Here is a 22,978-nt window from a genome sequence, read left to right as displayed (position 1 = left end):
AACTTAGTAAAATTCTTTATTCCAAACATGGTGCCAGAAGTAGCAAGGGGACACACATAACATTATTATTATGTAAAATCTGGAACTCAAAATGTCTAATAACTTTGGTTAGGGTAAAACAGTAAAAGAAGCAGCAAAATAAATACATCCCACAGAAAAAAGTGAAGTATATCACTTACAAGTGATGTGGCTTCAAAATAGGAAAAAGTTTTAGAGAAACATCCAATCCAGATCTGTAAAGAACAAGCAAAGTCACAAAACAACCTCAGAGCAACAAAAGTACAAACTTGCTTTCTTCTGTGTGATTGTTAAGTTGCAGTAGGATCTGTTTATACCTATGAAGTTCATTGTGGCAATTTGTAACTGTTAATAAACAGTATTTTCAAAAGTCAATAAGCTGTATTCCAAGTTGTTTCATTCAATGAAATACAAGGCTCGATCGCTGTGTGAAAAAAGGAGAACTTGAACGTTTAAACACAGAGCAATCCTATATAACGAGGCTGAGGTGTTCAGCCTGCCAATCACAAATCCCAACGGACGACCAGTGCTCTCATTTGATTGGCTTATTCACTCGGGTCTAATTTTCGCACGCTGCCACAAAATTCTGGAGAGCAACGGGTGTCATTTTCTGTTTTATTTTACAGGTAAGCAATGCATTTTGAACTAAATGAATGATAGCTTCAGGAGAAGAGTTTCCAAAGAAAATTGACTTTTTAAATTTCAATTTCATAATTTTGTTCCTCCACTTGCGAAAGCCAATCGTATAAATTCGAGCTGTTCACTCAAATTTATAAAATCCCATGTCTAGTTTTTTGCTCATGGATGACGTAGTTTACGTCATCCATGAGCTTAGTAGGCAGTCCAATGGCACTCACTCACTCACTCGATTCTGATTAATTTATTCATGAAAACCGCATTAAACATTTTTCTCCTACCTCCCCTGTTAAGTATTGTTTTTGTCTCAAGGACTTCTGGGCATATTTTTGACTGGTTTTATATGGGGGTACTAGAAAGGAGTAAATTTTTGTCCAACAACATGGCGTAACACAACACGAAGGTCGAAGATGGTTTTTTGTTCGATTTGTAAACAGGGATTCCTTAGTGGGTTAAAAAATGGAAAGTTTTTACGCTAAGGAACACTTGCTACGACAAATCGACAATGAAATCCTGTAAGCGACGATCCTTGCATTGAAATCTTGAAAGCTACGATGTCTATCGACCATGGTCCGTGGACAAATCGACGGAATCGCTTAAAAATGTTTTAATGTCACCCGGACGAGGAATGAAATGAATGCTGTGTCATATGGAAGCTAAGGTAAGCCTTCTTGTTCTATCATTTTTTCTTTAAAAACTATGTCTACGAGAACACTTTTGCGTACTAGTAATTAGATACTTTTGTTTGGAAACTGCTCGATATCAACATTATTCATCTGACAAAGCACATGGTTTTCTAAACAGCTGACGTTCACCATTTTGTGTCATTGTTAGATGTTGTCTTTACAGAGTTGATTTCTATCTGTTGGCGATTTATATTATCGATCAGTATTGTGGATGTAGTTTGTACTGGAAATGCTGATAACAAGTCTCTCGTGTATATATTCAGCCTCGTGTAGCTTTGAAGAAGCTTACGTCAAGTTCAAAATAAAGGTTAGTGAGAAAGTTAAAAGTGAAATGAGCAGACTAAGAACACAAGCAAACCTTGTGCCTTTGCCATTGTTACAGACCGACAATTCATCCCAAACAAAAACAATCTTGTTTCAGAATTTTGGATCTCTCCACCTCTGGCTCCACCTCCACATATATATGATGTGCGAAGTGATTACAACATTCAAGAAGCTGATGTCAACATTTTTGTTGAATCAAAACTTTGCTCGTCAGATAGAGATGATGCATATCAGCTTCGTGAATTTACTCTTTGCAGAAATTACTTTTGTCAGTCTAACATAAGAACTTGCTATGGAACTGCTGTGTACCTTTTAATGTTTTGAATTGTTTTGAATTACAATTTCACAGTTAATTCATGCTCTTACTCATCTTCACAACTCAGTATTAATAGAACCTACAATTTCAACTGTACTTCTTGGGGATTTCAATATTGGTCTAATGGAGGCAAATACAGAACAAAAGGCTCTAATGAAATATCTTATAACACACAAAGGATACACTCAGTTGATTAACCAGTATACTACTGACTACTGTACACAGATAGATCGTGTAACACAAATTATGTACACAATCAGCAGATGATCATCAGCCCATTTATATAAATTTCCATGAAAGCTGTTTGAATATTTGTTTAAAAAAAATTCACTATGTATATCATATGAGATCGTTATAATTAATTTAGCTGAAGGTGAAAATTTACATACCAAATAAGTATCTAAATGTATCAAGCAACTATTTGAATCACAATAGAAAACAGTCAGAACATTTATTGGCAGAAACAAAGAATGGTTTGAATTTCCTGTGCTTTTCATGTTCCTAAATTCCTAGTCCTCATAGAGATTCAAAATTACATGTAACTCTACCAGAATTTGGAGATGCTGTATATAAGAATAAATTTTTTAGGTTAAAGGAATTATTTTAGCTTCAATATTTCTTGAATGAAAGCATGCCATTTATAACTGGCATTTTCTTTCTTAAGCCCTTTCCAGAAAAGCACGAAATATCACTTGGATACCACATTTAGGTAAGTAGCCTATTTTTATTGGGGTTGGGTACAGGGGGAGGGGAAAGGGCAGCAAATTAGAGATATACATGTGTACTTTTTCTGCATTCATTTTTATACCCTTTCAAAATATCTGACTATTATCTTTATTGTGTATTGCAGGTGAAGCAAGTTGTACTATTGTGCATATGCAAATAACCCAGATGAACACTGTGGTAAAAACTACAGTATACTGTAATATGCAAGTGACAGTAAGAAAATGTTAATATTAACAACACCATTACTGATGCTATACGTGTTTATCAGCTGCCAAAAATAATAGCAAAAGACTTCATAGAAACTGGCTTAAACAGCACAAGTCACCCTTAAGACTTCATGGAATTAATCTGAGAATTACAGATGGATGTGGAAAACTCCTACTTAGGAAGATAATAAGATGCTTTCAACACTTGTGTTAGCTTCCACTTCAGCTGTCGAAACTCATTCTTTGCAAAAGACATTGGTTACAAGCACATAAAATGGCTCTCCAAACTGCACACCGTAAATCCGTGAATTAGCACCCGGGGAGCTTATTTTCAAATTTAGGAGAAGAGGAGGGGGCGCTTATTCGAAGGGGGTGCTTAATCAAGGGGGGCGCTTATTCAAGGGGAGGGGCGTGCTAATTCGAGGATTTACAGTATAATTACAGAGTTGGAAACACTTTGGAACTTTGTCCGTGTAGGTTTCTTAAAGTTAAGAATGTCGACAAGCGAGATCCACCTCAACTCACTGCATGTGTCAAGACTCAACTCAGAACCTACAGCTTTACAGTGGAATACAGAAATACAACTTCAACTTAAAATTAGCAGCTCCATATCATGTTCATATACATGAACATATGCATGTAGAGAAACATTAGTCCTTTATATTAGGACTACAATTAAAGGAAAATACTAGACTCCATCATAAAGGAACACAAAAATAGAATGTGTTAATCTCTCTCTATTAATTAAATACAAATCTTGCAATGTTTATTTGAAGTATAAGCTATCCTAACTGTTTCAGCTTATACCTGTTGAATTTTCATTTAATTCTTAAAATGGTGGTAATATCATGCTGTACTTCTACTACATGTGTGTCCTGCTGCTGTAAAGATTGTTATTTATAACTCAGCCAAAAAAATGTATAATCTGATCTGCATTTATAGGAGACTGTTGGCTACAATGTCTCCTCTTAGCTTTTATGTGCTACATTATGGTAGTCAGTATTTCAGTGGACTTAAAAAGAAAGAAAATGTTCCTCGCAGTCTTCAACTTGATTTTTGTTGTTGTGGTCTAGCTGTTGAAATCCATTTCAAACATGTAATAAACAATTATTTATTATAAAACAATTTTACCAGAGAACGAATTTCAACACCTAAACAGTGTCAATAAACAACCATATTTGGACATCAGAACCTACGCATCACATTTGACCAACTGATGTTTCTTTTCCTGTTTTCCACTGCAGTACCAAGAACAACTCTACAATGATCAGTTCCTCTTCTCTTTTTATTCAACTACGTTTTCTACATTCACCCAATAGGCCATTTCTGAGTTGCCTTTTGCCTCTGTGTCAAAACGAGTCTAAGTACAAAACCATTCATATGACTTCTGCTTACAGGTTCATTAACTCATTTTTATGTGAAAGGTTTCGCACGAAGACTCGTTTTGAAACAGAGGCAAAAGGAAACATTCATCCATGAGCTGCTTACAGGAGCCTTTGATTTGATGCCTGAGTGTCTTTGCTCCTTCAAGGATTAATGCAGTTGAGAAATAAGTTTGGAAACTAAAACCCGTAAAAAAAAAAGATACAAGCAGACTGCAAAGGTAATATACCATATGTGCGGTAATATGGTTATTCTTCAGCCAGTTATCTAAAAGAGATTCCATAAGGTGAACATTGGCTGCTGTTGTCAGACTCTTGCTGCTAAAATTCAGTCGGCCTTTTACGAATGCAATTTTTTTGTTTTTATTGCATTCGGCCACGAGTCTTCCTTCTCCTTTGTAACGTCAAAATCTCACTTTGCCATTTTTCAGGTTCTCTTGATTCTTCATAATACTTTTTGTTTCCAATTTCTTTGCTATGAATATTGAATAGTTTGAGAAATAACTCATTGTTCAATTTGCATTTTGTTTGCACCATCATAATGCTCATAAATCTGAATAATTTTAAATATCCCTCCAAAATCCATCTGTGGTCAAAGGCTAACCAAAATCACCTCTAACAAGATTTGTTTTCGTTTTTGGCATGCTGAGATAAATGGAAACAGATAGCTTGCTGATCGCAGGCATCAGCTTTGTTATTTTAGTTAGCAGCGAAAATTGAATGTTCCATTAAGGGACGAAGATAATTCAGTGTTTTTGTTGTTTCCCCAAAGGCATCTTCTAAAGAGTTAACAGAAGTTTTATTTTCACTATATTTTCATTATTTACCTTAAATCATTCTACATAAATGACTCCGTTGTTTTAAAGAAAAAAAAACGCTATTCTCTACAACTTCCATGTTATGCGAACATTATTTTGGCTTTCCACCATTGCACAAAAAAGCCAACAAAGTGCTTCAAAGGTGGCATGTCCTTGCCTTTTATAGGATCACTCTGTGTTTAGGTACTATGATCAAATTTTTATGCCTTGATTTTTTAGGTGTATCATGTAGAACTCCATGAAAGAATAAACACAGGGTTTACCATTTGCAAATATCTGCATTAGTTTCGGAGATATTTAAGTTTTAAAAATGTGTAAAATATGCAAATGAGATGCCTGATGATGTCATACACTCAACCCAATATTATATCAAGTTTATAAATAGAGCTATCTTAGCCAATTTGCAGAACAGACCATTGAAACTTGGTAGGCTAATAGTTCTACAGGAAACACACCTACAGCTCTAACAAGTAACCATACCGTTCAACTGTAAGTGACTAGCGCATCACCATTATCAATCCAACAGAAAATCAAACGTTACTGGTGTGCTACAGAAAGATGAAAGTTTCAAATAGGGTACATTTCACCACGATCTGAGTTACCATAGTAACAAAATGACACCATACCTCATTTTACATAATATCGAATAACTTGCTGTCAGGCACAATTCTGTGATCTATGCAAATTTCATAGTATAACATTTGGAATCATGTAATTAGAGACACCACATTTTTATGAGTTTAACTGTGCCATCTACATTCTCGCTATTTAATGCTATTGCTGCCATCGCTATCGTTCTAAGCTATCGTTTCTACAATTGCTACCCTCGCAGGAGCAAGATCGAAGTAAGTCTTTGCTACATATTTTTAGTCGTAATCGTGTCATTATAGTTTAAGATCTACCAGTATGTTCCATCAGTATCCTTGATTTATGTTTTGTATCTTAGCTAGTATTAGCTTACATAAGCCTTTTGAATCGTTTTGCTTTTAGTTTGATCCACACAATCACAACCACAACCATAACTACGACTTCACATCACAAGCACATCTCTATTTTGTTATCCTTATTCCTATCTTGTTGGTTCATCGCTCCCTTGCAATAAATGCTATAATGATTGATTTTACTGTGACCTGGTTTCTTTGGAATTACAATGTCCATTCAAGTGTTTCAAGCTCCTGTTAAGCCCTTTCATTCATTCTATTTGTTTACCTTTTTACTTAATATACAGTATTTATAAATGTTTTAATGTGAGGCGAGGTGACCTCTAGAAACCATCAGTTAGTTGAGGCCACCTCATACATAACAATACAGTTACATTAATAGTGCAACAGTGTACAACTTTGCCAGTTCAGTAATTATTTTACTGAAAACACTAGCAGTTTTTTCTTAAAATTGGGAAAACTTGACAATGAAGTGATTGTAACAGGAAGGGAATTCCAGAAAAAAAACCTTTTATGAGAACCTAATCACGTGGCTTCGCTTCTGGAAAGTCACAGAATAAATGTAAGGAAAAGAAAGCGGAAGAGCAGATGTTAAACAAGCAATTCCAAGAAGCATATTTAATTTTTGAAAACAATACTTCTCAGGAAACTCAAGCAACTTTAAATGTGCAAATTGAAAAATTGTATGAAGAAAAGGTTGAAGATACAATTGTGAGATCCGGGCACGTTGGCATGAGCACAGTGAAAAGAACTCCAAACGTTTTTTCAACTTGGAAAAACGAAATCATATAAAAAAGCATATTCGGAAACTTCGTATGAGTGGAGTGATTACAACTGATCCTTTTGGAATTTTGGACGCTGGTAAGACCTTTTATGAGAACCTTTACAAATCCAAGCGGAACAGCCGGCAACAAAATGAGCAATATTTCAAATTTGAAGACTTGCCAATGCCAACTCTGTCGCATGAACTCAGACAAAATGGTGAGGGAGCGATTAGCTTGAAGGAATGTACTGAGGTTTTAAACTCCTTCCCTCTAAAAAAGGTTCCAGGTAACAATGGATTACCGGTAGAATTTTACAAAATGTTCTGGGCTTCTACTGGAAAACATCTGGTGGAATGTTTTAACATATCATTTGAAAAAGGAGAATTAAGTTCTTCGCAATTTAATTGGTGTTTTCCCCGAGTAAAGGGCTAGCAAAGAAGTCGCACGAGTCAAATAATTCAACAATTACGTTATCCATGGCTATCTTTAGTATGGTGGTGATTTCCCTACCCATGACGTAATCCTTGCACGTTCTGACACATTCTTTGCTTGGCTGGCAAATAGTTAATTTTCCTTCCGATCTCTGGACTCTTGTCAATAAAACACTATGACAATTCACTTCTCTTGTCTAAAAATGCAAAAAGTACTCGGAAAATTACGGTCAGATTAATGTTTATTGCTCCTGGCGAAATATAAGTTTAAAACAAGCATGATCTTAATCAACACGCTGCCCATGAGAAAGTTGCAATGTCGACACATTCCATGAATGACATAATTGCTTTTTTATGTATTCAATACTCGCTTCAAATCAAGCACTTCAATAACACAAAAAGGCGATATATTCTTTACTAAATAAAGAGTAGAATATTCATAAAATTTGCAGTACAGTAGTGTTACCAGCTTTTGGTGAACAAACATCGTAAGTTGCATGATTTGAAATTTGGCCAAGTGGAGGTCTGCATCTGGTCACCGACAAAACAAAAAATAAACCTCGGGTAGAACATGAACCACACTCGGCTCATGGCTGCGCGGTTAATAAATAAACCAAGGGTAAACCATGAACCGCACTTCGCCCATGGCCGCATGGTTAATGAGGAGAAAAGCCAGTGAGTCCCCTCACAGCTGGGAGAACTTTTGGGTCTTACATTGGATTTACAACATGGAATTTTTCAGGTCCTGGCAAGAGTGGAAGCCCTTAAGCAGTTAATAGACACGATCATAGACAAACACTTTACAGTTTCTGCTAGATGCCTTTCTCGTTTGTCATGATCTCTAGTTTCTATGGGTCTTGCACTTGGCCCAGTGGCTCGTCTTTGGACGAGGCATCTAGAGAGATATTTGCCAGGCAAATTAGCCATTTTTAGTGTCACAGGACAGCTAGTCAGAGGTGCTGTTCTGGACGGACAATTTTGACAGCAGTGGGTATCCAATCTGGTCTCCCAGCCCCAGGGTGGATGTGTTAACTTAATTGGATGCTAGTGGAGAAGGCTTGGTAGGATTTGCAGTGCAGTCTTCTGCTGATTGTAAGAAAAGCTCTACATTCCATGAAGTGAAGGCTATTAGATTAGTGCTGGAGTCTTATTCCGAAGAAGTGAGAGGGAAGGAGGTGCTTCATCAAACGGACAATAAGAATGTGGAAGTTGTTTTATCAGTTGGAAGCCACAACAAGGAGTTACATCAGGAAGCAGTGGCAGTTTACAAACTGTGTAGAGAGTTGAATATGCATTTGTCAGTGGAGTGGGTGAGCAGGGACTATAATATGGAAGCAGACCAGTTGTCAAGGTTTAATGACCCTAATGATTACACGCTAGATCCTGCCTGCTTCAGATATATTGACCAGTTGTGGGGCCCTCACACAGTGGATCGTTTTGCAAGCTTGCAGACCAGACAACTAGAAAGGTTTTGTAGTAGATACCACAACCCAAGATGTGAAGCAGTTGATGCATTTTTAATATCTTGGTTGAAAGAGAACACCTGGATTTTTCCTCCTCCGTACCTTATTCCATGTGTTCTGAAGCACATGTCAGCTGAAGGTGAAATTGGTACCTTACTTCTCCCTCGGTGGCCCTCAGCTGTGTGGTGGCTGCTCCTTGTCAACACAGATGGATCTTGGGAAGCCTTCATTATGAGCTCAATGACATTCCAACCTTACCAAGGGATTTTCCTGGCAGGATCTGCGGCAAGCAATGTATTCACATCGGACATTCCATCATTTCCAATTCTAGTCCTTCGTATTTGCTTTCCTTGGTGGTCCACATGAAGATAATTTGTGCTTCAAATCACTTGGCAGTGATCCATGTGTCAATGTTGGCATTTTGGACTATGTTAGTATCAGGTATCATTGAGTGTGGCTGTCAAGGATTATGCTAAGTGTTGTCATAATGTACTGAGATTGTCTATGCTGCTGCCACAGCAGATCACTGTTCCTGTGATGAGTTTTTGTCTATGCTGTTTTAGCATTGTTTTGGTTTGGTATTGCTTTCTTTGCATATTACTACCCAGCCATGTTGGCCAAAGGGGCTACTCACACGATGTGATCACCACTGCCGTGTTGGCTTCATGGTGCTGGCAGTTGCACGTTTCACACTGCCATGACATTTCACCACCCCCAGCTGTGTTGGCCAAAGGGGTTATCCAGGCCATGTGACCACTAGTGCCGCGTTGGCTTTGTGGTGGCTGATAATAAAATGTCTCACGTGGTCATAGCATTTTATTACCTCTAACTGTATTGGCTGAAGGGGTTACTCATGCTACTGAAAGAATGGTATTCTATACAAGAGCACATGATGTGGTAAGTGAGGATGGTTGGGATGGAGCTGTACCTACGTCATGTTGTACCTGATGTTTGATATTAGGTTATTGTATCATGGTTGATGAAATAGCATAGACGTGAGTGTTGAAATCTCTTGTTTACTCTCTATACAATTCAATTGCAGTGCTTGACTCTGTCCATAAGGAAGTAAACCTGGCTGTCTGGTTAAGTTAGGAGATTGTCAACCATCCTTAACTGAAGCAGTTGGCAAAGCCTCTGCCAGGTATTTTAGTCCAAGATAGAGCACCAAAGACAATACTTTGTTATGTTCGGGAATATCAAACATGGAAAAAATGGCCTATTCAATGTGATGTCACTGCCCTACCAGCTGATCCTGGTGTCTTTGCCCTGTACTTGGTGCATCTTATCCAGCAAGGGAGTTCAGTTTCATTGCTTAACTCTGCCATTTATGGAGCTAGCTGGGTTCATAAGAAAAGTGGTTACCCAGAGCTGGGCGATCACCCATTGGTCCAACAGGTAGCAGAAGCTGGTAGAAGAATCCTAGCCAAACCATCGAATCACAAAAAGGCCTTGGAGGTGAGTCAAGTAAAGCAGGTTATCAGCAGGCTTGGGCAAGGTGATCTTGGTAAAGTTCAAGTTGCTGCATTGCTTGTATCAGGATTTTTCGGATTCCTCCGTTGGGATGACCTGAGCAGACTGACTGACAATGTGCAATTTGCAGACACTCATCTGGCTATATTTCTTAGGCAGAAGAAAAATGACCAGTTCTGTGACGGTTCTTGGGTTTTCATAGCACGAAGCGACATATCCCCATACCCTGTTTCAGTGATCGAGAAGTTCATAAAGAACAACAGCAATTCAAGGCTTTTTCGTCGAATTCTGAAGACCAAGAAGGGGATGGAACTCGGAAAGGAGCCCATGTCTTAAAGTCGGGCTAATGAAATAATACAGCAGGAGATGCAGAAGGAAAGGCTTGATCCTGGCCTTTATGGTATCCATAGTCTTAGAGCAGGGGGAGCATCAGCGGCAGCAGCCCTGGGTATACCTGATAGGCTGTTCCAATGGCAGGGAGGATGGCGTAGTGAGAAGTCCAAAAATAACTACATCCAGGAGTCCCTAGAGTCACTATTAAAAGTTACTAAGGCCATTCAAGGCTGAGAACTGTATGGACTGTTAGGACATTTTCTACAAAAGTGCTAACATTTAGGTTCTAGTCAAACTTTGATCAAGTGTTGTATCATTCTGGACTGGTTACAATGTTATGCATTTTCCATGCAGTTTTAGAGATTTGTGACCTTTCATGCGAAAACGTGCATTAACGACTTTCCGTTACACGGGTGAAACGAACGGCCATCGAACGGGTTACAAACGGGTCACCAAGCCGTTTGAAACGGGTTTCAATGAGTGTTCGAACGGGTGATTAAGTATTCCGAACGGGTAGCCTAACCGTTCGAACGGCTCAGGAAAAATTGCGAACGGGTAGCCTAACCGTTCGAATCGCTCAGAAAAAATTGCGAACGGGTAGCCTAACCGTTCGAACGGCTCAGGAAAAATTGTGAACGGGTAGCCTAACCGTTCGAACGGCTCAGGAAAAACTGCAAACGGGTAGCCTAACCGTTCAAACGGCTCAGGGTAAATTGCGAACGGGTAGCCTAACCGTTCGAACGGCTCGCAAAACATTCCGAACGGGTAACGAAACAAACCGTTCGACCGGCTCATAAAAAATTTCGAACGGCTCATAAAAGACTTTCGAACGGGTGATCTAAACGTTCGAACAGCTCATGAAATCTGCGAACGAGCAGTCACGAACGGCTTAGAAACTTCATGATTATAATTCGTTTAGTTTATTTCAAATGGTGCCGTGCCGCTACACATCTCACTTAAAATAATTTCGAGCGGATGGCTGTTAATCATTGAACCTGCTCCTGTTACTACTTTATTTCACCACTGAAAGCCAAAGAAAGTAAACCTGAAATGCAGAGAACATTCGTAACTGAGTTTGCTGAGGCGGAACTCGAAAGAAAATCAACGGCGAATGCAAACTTGGTAAGTATTTGCGGTGATGTTTTTTCTAGCTTTTTTACAAAAAAAAATACCCCAACTTTCTGTTTCTAACAGTTCCCGATACATTTTCAAATTGTATGCTATGCTAACCCTTACTTTTGACTACGACTCAAACGCATTGCCATCAGTTCAGTTCGGCTGCGTGTCTCTACACCGATCTCGATAAATTTGCATACAAGTTACACAACAGTGACAGGTAACGCAACACCAGCCAAACGCATCAATCACTTTGACAGTAGGACGCGTTGTCATAACTACTCGCTAGCAGGAACTATTTTTTACAGTAAAAACCTTCATCATGGCTGAATGCAATCTGCTTGACGTGCTCAAAAGCGAAGAAATCATAGCAAAAGTGACAACGTTTTTACAAGAAGGATGCGGGTGCTCTCGTGGCACGAAAGGCGGCCAGTGTTGTGAACAGTTTTCGAAGGAAGCTGTTCTTTCCAACTTAAACAATTGCCTGGAACTGGTCCGCCGGAACTTGTGCGTGTTTGCATAATAAACAACTACTGACTGATTTAAAACAACAATACAGCTGTCAGAAGGCGTCATTTACATGGACTCCAGGCGTCTGTGTAATTCTTTACCTGGTATAAAGGGAGAGAAGTCGAAAAAATTGTTCTTTGCCTTTGCAAAATAATAATTGTCCAATGTAACTGTAACTGACTCGTTGATTCCTTCTCGGTGAGAGATTCTCGCGCAGATAGAAAAAGCTGGATTCTTTTATACACGGTCGTTTATGGGAGTCTTTGTCAATTCTTTGTCTTTCAGTACAGCCCAAAAATAATGCACGCGCAAGAACTTCTGTTTGCGTCCGCAAGCGGGCAACTTCAGATTTAACCTACCGTCCGAACCGCCTAAGAAGTAACGGATGATTGCAGCCGTTTGAACGGCCAAAGAAAAAGTAAAGTACGGATGCGCATTTGATGAAACTTCGAATTCTTTGATCGGCGTGAGCTGCTGTTTGCATGTTCTACAAAGTGTTTATATCTATCAAAACATAAACAAATGTAGCCGAAGAAGAAGATGATTCTCACCACTTCGTCTACTGTTTACTACACTGTTTACAATTATTATTATTATTATGATGTGTCCCGGAGTCCCAGACCCGCAGCATGAAATGAGCTTGTTTGAAATGGCTTTTTCTCTCCGGAATGTTCCTTGTGGCAAAGGCTAAAAATACATCGTATTTACTGGGAAGTGTAACCCAAATTTTACAACAAGCAAGCTTCTCAGTCGACGGAAACAAGCACAGGACTTTGCATGCATGACAAAAGCGTGACTCAGTTTTCACGCATTGTTAATGTTTGAAACTTAATGCAAATTCAGGGCGTCACAACAACATGTTGTTATCTTACCTGCTCAGTGCATGCTGCCGTCTTACAGATTTCATTCACTGGATTCTCTTCGAAATAAGAGGAATGCACAAGGCAGACTCATGAGATTTCGGTGTCCAGAAAATCATTTACAATGTATGTGCTTATCACAACCATAGTTATACCGGTAATGTTTATTTTACCGCATTGTAAACAGGATAGAATTTAAGAAGTTCGCTTCTATAGGCGACTTTCAAGTTTCCTTGACTACCGTATGTTTAGAAACGCAAAATATATTTTCTGCAAGAGCTCTTCGCCTGTAATAATAACTTTGCGAGAAGTTTTTAAAATTTACAACATCGTAGTTCTCATTTGTTTACACAAGCAGCGGTTCAGTGTGAGCTTTGAACGAAAGTTGTCTTCGCTCACAGATCACGCAAGAAGAAAATGAAAACAGCACTTCTGAATCGGCATTCAGAAGCAAAAACCGTTGGATCCCAGGCTAACTACACCATAGTTCGATTTTTCTGCATGGACTGTTTCTTCATGAGCTTCATTATTTGGAGATATTTTGTGATTGTCGCGTAATCTGCTAGCAGACTGTTCAAGTGATAGAAGGGCTTTTTTCCTTAGGTGACATGAACACGCGAGTACCCGAACAGGTTAAGACAACCGCTCGTATGCCTAGATATTTTTATTCCTGAATGGATGATCAAAGCCGTTCAACGTTTTACTGAAGTCGTTTGAACAGATGGATGTTCCAGCGAACAGGTGAGCAAGTCGTTCGAACGGTTGGATGTTTTTAACAAACGGGTGAGCAAGTCGTTCGAACGGTTGAGCGTTTTTATCGAACGGGTGAGCAAGTCGTTCGAACGGTTGGACTTTTTTATCGAATGGGTGAGCAAGTTGTTCGCACGGTTGGATGTTTTTAACAAACGGGTGGGCAAGTCGTTCGAACGGCTGGACGTTTCTACCAAACGGGTGAGCAAGCCGTTCGAACGGATGCAAATTTTTTTGAACGGATGACCCAGGTCGTTCGAACGAATGCAAATTTCTTTCAAACGGCTTTCAAACGGCTTCTAAACGGAATTCCGTTCAAAACGGAAAGTCGTTATAGCACGTTTTCGCGTGAAAGGTCACATTTGACAGTGGAGTATTGTCTCTATCTTGTTCAGACTTCCTTATAAGTGATATTGGACAGTAGTGATAGGTCAACAAGTGCTGTATAAATTTGTTTCTTCTGTTTGCTTTCGAGTTTTTTGCTACTCTATGCTTTGTGACGTTGTGGTGGTCAGCTTGACATGGCTACCAGCAGTGTGTGAGAAGAGTAATTTTTCACTGGCTGAGTGAAATGAAATAAGTGAAAAATGTTTTTCTCACACACTGTTGGGGCCTGGGTATAGGTCATGTGACCTACCAGGCGGGCAGTTGTTTTTGTTGCGTCTGCCATTGCCGACTTTCCTGCCCACCCACCCAAAAATTTTAAGTTTTAATACAATACCAGTATAATATACTAGCCTAGAACTTTTTTCGTTATTTCCGGGCTTAACGGTAATGCTACTTGTATTAGCTTTGATTTTGCAATAAAGGTCAGGCGGCAGCAGTCAGCTTGACATGGCTAGCAGTAGTGTGTGAGAAACCAGGTTTTGTCTTTAAATCGGAATTTTGGTGAGAAAAAAACACTTTGTGCGGTCGGGAATCCTTATGCCATATAAGACGAGATTGCTGTCATCACTTTGTTAGCTAACGGGACTTTGGGCGCGATGCCCAACAGGTTTGCCAAGCAGAAAGGTCTCTGATGAGTCCCTTGGCCGGGACAAAATGAGCTGCGTAAGACTAGCCACGAACAGTGTATTATCACAAGTAACTGTCAACTTTATTGTCAATGTTCACTCCTGAATTTGTGCGGTCAGGAATCCTTATGCGATATAAGGCGAGATTGCTGTCATCATTTTGTTAGCGAACGGGACTTTGGGCGCGATGCTCAACGAGTTTGCCAAGTAGAAAGGTGTCTGATGAGTCCCTAGGCCGGGATGAAACAAGCTGCGTAAGACTAGCCACGAACAATGTATTATCACAAGTAACTGTCAACTTTATTAAAAAAACACTTATCACTTTTCTTTAGTCACAAATCACTCTGAACCATGCATTTAGTCGCTTTTGTAAAAATAAACTTGCTAGAACTTGGATATATAGCAGAAATTGCCACAATTTACATAAATAGACTCCAAAAAATGGGTGGCAAAAGTAGTTGAGACACTTTAAGAAAATCAGGCTTTTCGATATTTAAGCCCTTGTTCTATTTTATTTGCATGTAGCATCAATTCTCTGATACCCCCAGCCCCCCAATTGAATGTTGTGTAGGTGCTGTGGTCTGAGCGGTCTAAGAAATAGGAAAATCAACATTGGGGGGGAAGGGGAGAAAATGTGTCCAAGACGCTCAAAAAGTGAATTTCACTGCCAAGTGTCTTAACAGTTTTGTCGCCCATTGTAGCTTCTTGAGTGCTTTCCAAACTTCCCAAGTGCATCCATAACTTGACATACGCAGAGCTAAAACAGGGCTTCTATTATTTCGCACGGTTGCAGAGCCGCAAATTTCAAGTAAATACACGAAATCCCACGAAATTCACAAAAACATGCAAAATCCCAAAAAAATTCACTAGAAATTTTACCAAATACTTGCCAGCACAACATGTTTGAAAGTTATCTTGGCTATTGGGGCTGCAAACTTAGTCACTGCAATGAGTAAACAACATCCCAAAACTACCAGGCGTTCTTTGATTAATGTTGCGAAAAACTGGGCAGCAGCCGCGATGTAAAAAGCCTTGTTACTGGCGCATTTCTAGAGCGCATTGTTGTTAAAAGAGCAAGTGATGTTCTCTGTTAAAAATAACCTTGTGGTCAAACATAGAGCAAACTGCAACTTTCATCAACCATTTCTTGGCCAAACGAAGAACAATAACCAAACATACTGTATTTCCTTTGTGCAGTAGGTTTTTGGTGTCCCTCTACTGTTTGCCTCAGAAGTTGAAAAAAATCAAGAATCGACGTAATAGAACTTTGAAGATGAGGCAAACAACATGCAAAAGAAGATATTCAACAAAGCAACTTGAATAGTTAATGTGTAAGCATAACTCTTGTGTTTTTAATATCCTGGTTCTCTTATTTGTTTTTATTGTGTTCAATAAGCTTACTTGAAAGTACGATTTCATATTGCGGTACGAAGCCTGAGTATATGCTCAAAGAGTGTCTAGTTTCATTAAAAACATTCCTCGAATATGCGCAAAACCAGCAAAATCTACCCAGAAAGCTCCCACAAAATCGACCGTTTTAACCAATCATTTTTCAGCGAAATTGGCCTCAAAATTCCTGGGAAATTCACACAAAATCGGCTGTCTTTTCCATGAATTTGTCCCCGAAAATCCCCTGAAATTTTACTTTCTTTCTGTGACCCACCAGAAGCCCTGTCAAAAGCATGAACCAATTGTTTTATAACATGTTGACAACAACTTGGGCGCTAAAACATGTTTTATTTGTGAATGACTACAAAGTTGTCACAATGCATGGTGGATGAAAACAAAGGTCATTAGGATCCTAACATGCCACAATAAGTTGAGCAAGGGTTGAACAAAACACTTAACCTGGTTTCTAAAATTGCCAACGAAAAATTCGCTTCTTCATGTTAATTATAACAAAAATGTAGGCAAACAAAGTCAAAAATACTCAGTGAAAATGTAGACAAACAAAGTCAAAATACTCAGGTTTAAGGTGGCTCCCTATAGTTTCATGATTACATGTGCACATAGGACAAAAGCCCAAGTAATCTGCGTGTGCTCAAAGGAAAACATCAGTGTTTTTGGATATTTTATGATGTCAACATGAGCACAAAAAGCACAATTGACTGTGAATTTTCTTGCATTCCCTTCAGTGAATTTTTTTAAAATTTTACTCAGTTGTAACTACATACATTTCCTATAAAATACCCCATTTTTGTTAACATCTGTCTGAGCTAATCTAATATGTTTAGAAGAACGACAAATTACAGAATATTGGAAAAACCGTCTGAACAACTTTGACTTTTTACCAATTCAAAATGTCAGGCAATATCATTTTCATGATGTGGCAAGGTATGAAAAAATTTCACTGAAGAAAAGTATAAATATTAAGGAGTTTAGGCCAAAATGAGGAATATATCTGCCTGTCATTAGATGAGATGTTGCCATGGTGACAGCCTTAATCCAAAAATTGACAACCAAAAAGTGAGCCTTGTTTTAACAGTACCCATACTGGTAAATATCTAGAAGTAGAACCTTACGAGAAATTAACTAAGTTTCCTTTTCTAACTCGCGCTTTATATGGAGGGTGTTCATAACTACTCTAGGGAGCAACCTTAAGTAAACATCTAAGCTTGCCAAAAAGTCAAAGGCTCAAAGTAGAGTTTGGATTGTTCAAAATAATCTTCACTTTGCCAAAACTTAAACAAAAGGAACTTGCACTAAACTCAACAGAAAGTTTGCAGCTAAATTGAAACTGCACACATCATCTTATATATGCATGGTCGCGCGTATATAGAGATTTCGCTCATGATGGCTCAATAGGTATTGGATAGGAGTAGTGTGTGCGCTATGTTATAATGCCAGTGATATCTTGGGGAGCAAGTGATATACAGTATCGTCAGATTAACCATCACCGTGTTGAGGGTTTTCCAATACACCCAAAGTGTGCAAAATCTTCTAACGTTGTAGTCAACTCGACTTACGAGAAGTTATGTCATGTACCACCCTTGCTTTAGTATTATTATACTAACACAAGGCTGGTATACTAGTGGTGTAGAGATCACCATATCAATATACATGTAAGGGTTGGATACATGTTTTGCCAGACAACAAGCCAAAATAGTGGCATTGCACAACTTGAGGTAACCAACAAGCTCTGGTACCACTTTTTTGGAGGGCCTGAGGAATTGACCAAGGGAAGAGACTTTATAGAAAGAGAGGTTTCACAGTCAAACAAAGTTACGAAATTAAAAAAGTTCTTTCTATTCAACAAAGGGATAAAAAAGTAAGAAATAATTATTAGAACTGAAGACATCCATGTGTAGTTAATATTGTTTGCATCTAAGCCTTTATTAATGTCCTATATATAGCACATCTAAATATAGCTAAAAGGTAGCCGGAGGTTCCGCACCCAAGCGAGTTCACACCCATATCGACTCAACTAGCAATCAACAGCAGAAAATTTATCTTTCTCGTACCAAGTAAAAAAGACAACATTTTGGGCATAATGAAAGAAATCACACAAAACATGTTTATTTCTCATTCCTTGATCCATTGAAGGTGAAGGCGAACTCAAATTAGAAAGTTTATAATGAGTCCAGGGGTACAAACTGTGTGGGTGCAAACTCGATTGGGTGCGAAACAGGTAGCATTCAATTCAAATACCTGATCGAGAGGGTTTTGTGCTTGGTGATGTGCACTTTCATTATCAGTTCTTTCCCCTTGCTTTGTGCCAAATATATGAGGAAAGGGCTCTGTAAGTGCAAAAAACTCAATATCTAGAGTCCTAGCAATGGCTTTCCAAAGAAACTGCTTTGCTCTATCGTCCAACTTAAAAGGAAATGGTGGCCTTCTTTCTTCAAGATGCTTCCATAACTCCTGTATAGGGCAACCTAGGTAATAAAATAGTTTATTAAACAGAAGAAACAAGAAGCTTAATGGCTTTGAAAGGAAGTCCAGTAATGTCAAAGGTACCCAGAAGGGTCAAAAGATAATACTTCTTGCAGAAGGTGTCACTATTAAATGGGATAATCAGTCTCACATACTGAGCTTGGGCGACCTGTGATTATTCACAACGAATCCTTTCATTACGTACCGTCTAAACCATCTAATGCTATTTCATCAATGCAGTCTAAAAGAACATCCATGTTGGGACTTCTTCAAGGACGGCTTAATAAGCATACCAGCACGAAAAAACATTCATGGTAAACCTTACACGTTCGTCCATGCACGTTGTCTGAGGTAAATATAACTGAGTAACCACGCCGTGATGAGCTCGAGATTTAGCCAAGCCTAAAAGCGGATCAGAAACTCAAAAAAAAAAAAAAAAAAAAAAAAAGGCACGCAACGCGTGCAAGAGTTATTTTTTTGTCTGAAGTGTCGGAGTTGTTTTTTAGTTACAAAGTGTAATTCGACACTCTTGTTTTTCACAAGGTAGTAAATTCAATCAGAGCTGACGAATCGTCACCACTCTTTCCCACGAGATGTTTGCTATCTTTAGTAACAAATGGTAACTTAACACTTTTGTTTTTTATATGGGAGTAAATTCAATTAGAGCTGACAAGTTATCGGCTATCGTTTCCAGGATATTAAACAAAAAAGAAACTTTCATTTCTGGAAGGTTTTTACGTCTCTGCAGTAGCAGTTTAATAGTTTTATTTGATGACATTCATTTCAGTCCGATATTTTTAAAGGTAAAAAGTATGAAAACTGTTCAAATGTTGTTCTTTGAAGACTGCGTGGCACCAAGTCAAAGTGCAATTTAATTAAATCAGACTTTCAACGTGTCAGAGGTTTTTTTCTCTTTCTTTCTATTTTCGGTGAAGTTGTGTTGTGTTATGTTGTGTTGTGTTGTGTAAAAAGGTAAACTTACGACTCGTATAAAATACGAAAATGTCTCAAAATTAAGTTAAGTATTTTTGAGCAAAAATTCCTCTTGGGGGTTGGAAGGGTTATGTGATCGGTGAGTGAGGGAGTTATGTATGTGCGTGTGTCACACCAATCACAGCGCGGGTTGTATCAAAGAACGAATCAAATTGCCTGTTAGAAAATAATATGGTATCTACATTAATCTGGAGACGTGTCAGATTACTGTAGTTTGTTCAGTCAAACATTTTATGGCTTACTATTTAGCGATCTTACCATGACCGATGTAACATCGCAACCAAAATAACTTGTCAAATTAACCAAATCATTACTGTACCATGAATGCTTCTATCTCCAACACTTCACACACAAAAATAACTCTTGCACGCCTTGCGTGCCTATGTTTACTTCGGTCAACAAAACTAGCCCGTCCAAAACAAACGCTCGAATCACAATTTAGTGTTGGGCCTTTTGCTGACAGCATATGCGTTGTAAGCAGCTGAGCGTCACAGAAAATACTTTCCTTATGTAATTCTCCCTCCATAAAGCTAAATCGATTGACATGTAAAATGTTCGACTGAACATACTAAAGTAACCTGACACGTCTTCAGATTAATGTAGATATCATCTTATTTTCTAACAGGCAATTTGATTCGTTCTTTGATACAACCCACACTGTGTTTGGTGTGACACGAGCACATGCATAACTCCCTCTCTCACCGATCACATAGCCCTTCCAACCCCTAAGGGGAATTTTTGCTCAAAAATACTTAAGAGAACTTTTCGCATTTTAGACGAGTCGTAAGTTTACCCTTTTTACACAATACAACGCAACAACACTACTTCACCAAAAATAGAAAGAAAGAAAAAAACCTCTCTGACACGTTAAAAGTCTGACTTAATTAAATGCACTTTAACCTGACGCCACGCAGTCTTCAAAGAACATTTGAACAGTTTTCATACTTTTTACCTTTAAAAATATTGGACTAAAATGAATGTCATCAAACAAAACTATTAAACTGCTACTGCGGAGACGTAAAAACACTCTAGAAATGAAAGCTTCTTTTTTGTTTAATATCCTGGGAACAATAGCCGATAACTTGTAGGCTCTAACTGAATTTACTCCTATATGAAAAACAAAAGTGTCGAGCTACCATTTGTAACTAAAAATTGCAAACATCTCGTGGGAACAAGTGGTGACGATTCGTCAGCTCTGATTGAATTTACTACCTTGTGAAAAACAAGAGTGTCAAATTACCCATTGTAACTAAAAAATAAAAATATCTCGTTATATTTGCATGCAATAATAACAAAACAATCGTTACCTGCACTTACTATTGTAAATGTTAGAACTGCTTCAAGTCTAAATAGTCTCGTCTCCTCTAAAACATTTCCTGAGAACTAGAACCGACGATTCGTGACCTCTAATTGAATTAACTCCTTGTGAAAAACAAAAGTATCAAGTTACCCTGTATAATTAAAAATAAAAAAATCTCGTGCCATTTGTCTACTACTAACTCATGAACTGCTTCAAAACTCAAGACTCGTCTCGTTCATAACTAGCTACCATTACACTGAAAATCATGCACTCTAAAACAACCCAATGTACGTATGTGACTGTCACACTCCCCTCCAAACCGGACTAAAAATCACAAACCGGCAACATACACGTCACTCTTTATTTTTCAATTACCAAAGTCCTTGTGTTTATACATACCTTGTGTTTCTCGCATACCATTTACCTTTACAACAAGAAATTTGATTGGTTGTTCATAGTGGATCCAATCTGATTGGTGTGACATACATTACATCTCTCACTCACTCACTCACCCATTGACCCGTAACATACCCGACGCGCCGACACTCTGCGAGCAGAGCCTCTTTTATTTCTTTTTGCTTTATTTCTTATTACACGGAAAAAGAGGCTCTGCACAAATCTGCTTTATCTTTTGAAGTCGCCGTAGCCCCAATTCTTGGGCTAGTCATTCCGGTTTAACGTCGTCAAACTGGTTTTTCTAGCGCGAGCATCAATTTTTACGAGAAACCGATGGTCGAAATTGAGCCCACTGCAAGCAAGTAAGAGATGGCGGCGAAAGGGCCGGCGAAAGGAGACCGTTCGAAAACGCTTGACGATGCTCTGCTTCGTGTTGTTTCCAACTTTGAAAATGTGTATGATCTAAGCTTTCGCATCTGGGACAGATACTTTCGTACCTTTGCCCACCGGGCACGGAAAATGTCTTATTTATCAACTTGCGATTCCGCTCGTAAAAGAGTTGCGAAAGCACTCTGAACTCTGGTATTCTTTGCCTGTCCGTCCGATGTTGTTAGTTGTGTCACCACTAACTGCGCTGATCGAAGATCAGATCCGATCTTGTGAGATTTTTGGTTTAACATGTGTCAAGCTCGAGGAATTTAAAGATGGCGATTCCGTCGATTTGTTGTTTTCTAGTCCAGAGATTATGAAAAAGCACTACGAATGTTTGTCAAATGTGAGTGAAAATATTTTTGGCGTCGTTATTGATGAAACGCATTGTTTGGTTACTTGGTGAGTTGTTTTTCTTTTTTCAACTTCTTGCAAATCACGAGTAATATTTATATTTAGATTATATATCCTTTACTGGTTCATTGTTATTGTCTTAGATGCACAAACGTGAAATAAAGTAAATAAAACCAAGAATTAAATGGCATCATGTTTGTATATGCGTGATAATTTAATCATAATGATAATATTTTGGTTTGACATATAAACTAAGTTACTAGAAAGCACTTTTTATTTATACCTAGGCATACTTTTTATTATTCATTTGGCTTGAATTAACCTTTGCTACAATGAATCAACATCAATTACTTATTAATATTATGACTTGTGGATAGAGCGGTTTTGAATTCAGTGCCGTAAAACCAAAACCAAAGTAAAACAAAGGACATGGACAGTACAGTAAACCAATCAAAACTTGCAGTAATTACTTGTAGCTGATGCATAGCATGTGAAAATGTATGAGAATGAGTCATACTTGGTTTTGGTTTTACTCGATTAGATGAAAAAGTGGTTTTTTAAATCAATTGTGTAGCAAATTAAACCTGCATAGTTGATACAAAACCTATCATTTTTCAATACGCAAATGAGAACCGCTCTATTCACATGGTAATATTCCTGTCACACTTTTTCAGGGGGACTGGTAGTCATGGCCAAGCTCCTTTCCGTGCTGCTTATTCTAGAGTCGGCAACATAAAAGCCATTCTGAAAGTTCTAATGCTTTGCCTTACTGTGACAGCCAGCACAATGCTAAGGAAAAAAATCATTAAGATGTTAAACATGACATCTGTCAAAACCATCAGGATGTCACCTGACAAAAGAAATGTCAAA

The 22,978-nt window shown here is 38.4% G+C and overlaps 1 protein-coding gene and 2 pseudogenes across 5 annotated transcripts in view; 2 read left to right on the top strand and 1 right to left on the bottom strand.

Moving 5' to 3' along the window:
- The window catches only part of LOC110055695 (general transcription factor 3C polypeptide 1-like), a 282,425-nt gene extending 263,347 nt beyond the window's left edge, over positions 1-19,078 (bottom strand). For all 5 annotated transcript variants that reach the window (XM_089276241.1, XM_089276243.1, XM_089276244.1 and 2 more), the window contains exons 1-2: positions 18,842-19,078; positions 18,412-18,638 (exon numbers count right to left, since the gene is read on the bottom strand). In XM_089276241.1, the coding sequence (XP_089132367.1) occupies positions 18,412-18,638; positions 18,842-18,893 (279 nt within the window). In that variant the 5' untranslated portion in view covers positions 18,894-19,078. The remainder of the gene's footprint in view (positions 1-18,411; positions 18,639-18,841) is intronic.
- LOC149100869 (uncharacterized) lies at positions 7,472-9,077 on the top strand (annotated as a pseudogene).
- Positions 19,079-21,531: 2,453 nt separating the features above from the next.
- Positions 21,532-22,978, top strand: part of LOC110055687 (ATP-dependent helicase wrn-1-like) — a 2,550-nt pseudogene continuing 1,103 nt past the window's right edge.

This window comes from Orbicella faveolata, unplaced genomic scaffold (genome assembly GCF_042242905.1).
Source record: "Orbicella faveolata isolate gen_17 unplaced genomic scaffold, um_ofav_v1 contig_4, whole genome shotgun sequence".
Classification (NCBI taxonomy): Eukaryota; Metazoa; Cnidaria; class Anthozoa; order Scleractinia; family Merulinidae; genus Orbicella; species Orbicella faveolata.
The sequence above is the reverse complement of the archived record's forward strand: the minus strand, read 5'-3'. Positions and strand labels throughout refer to the sequence as shown.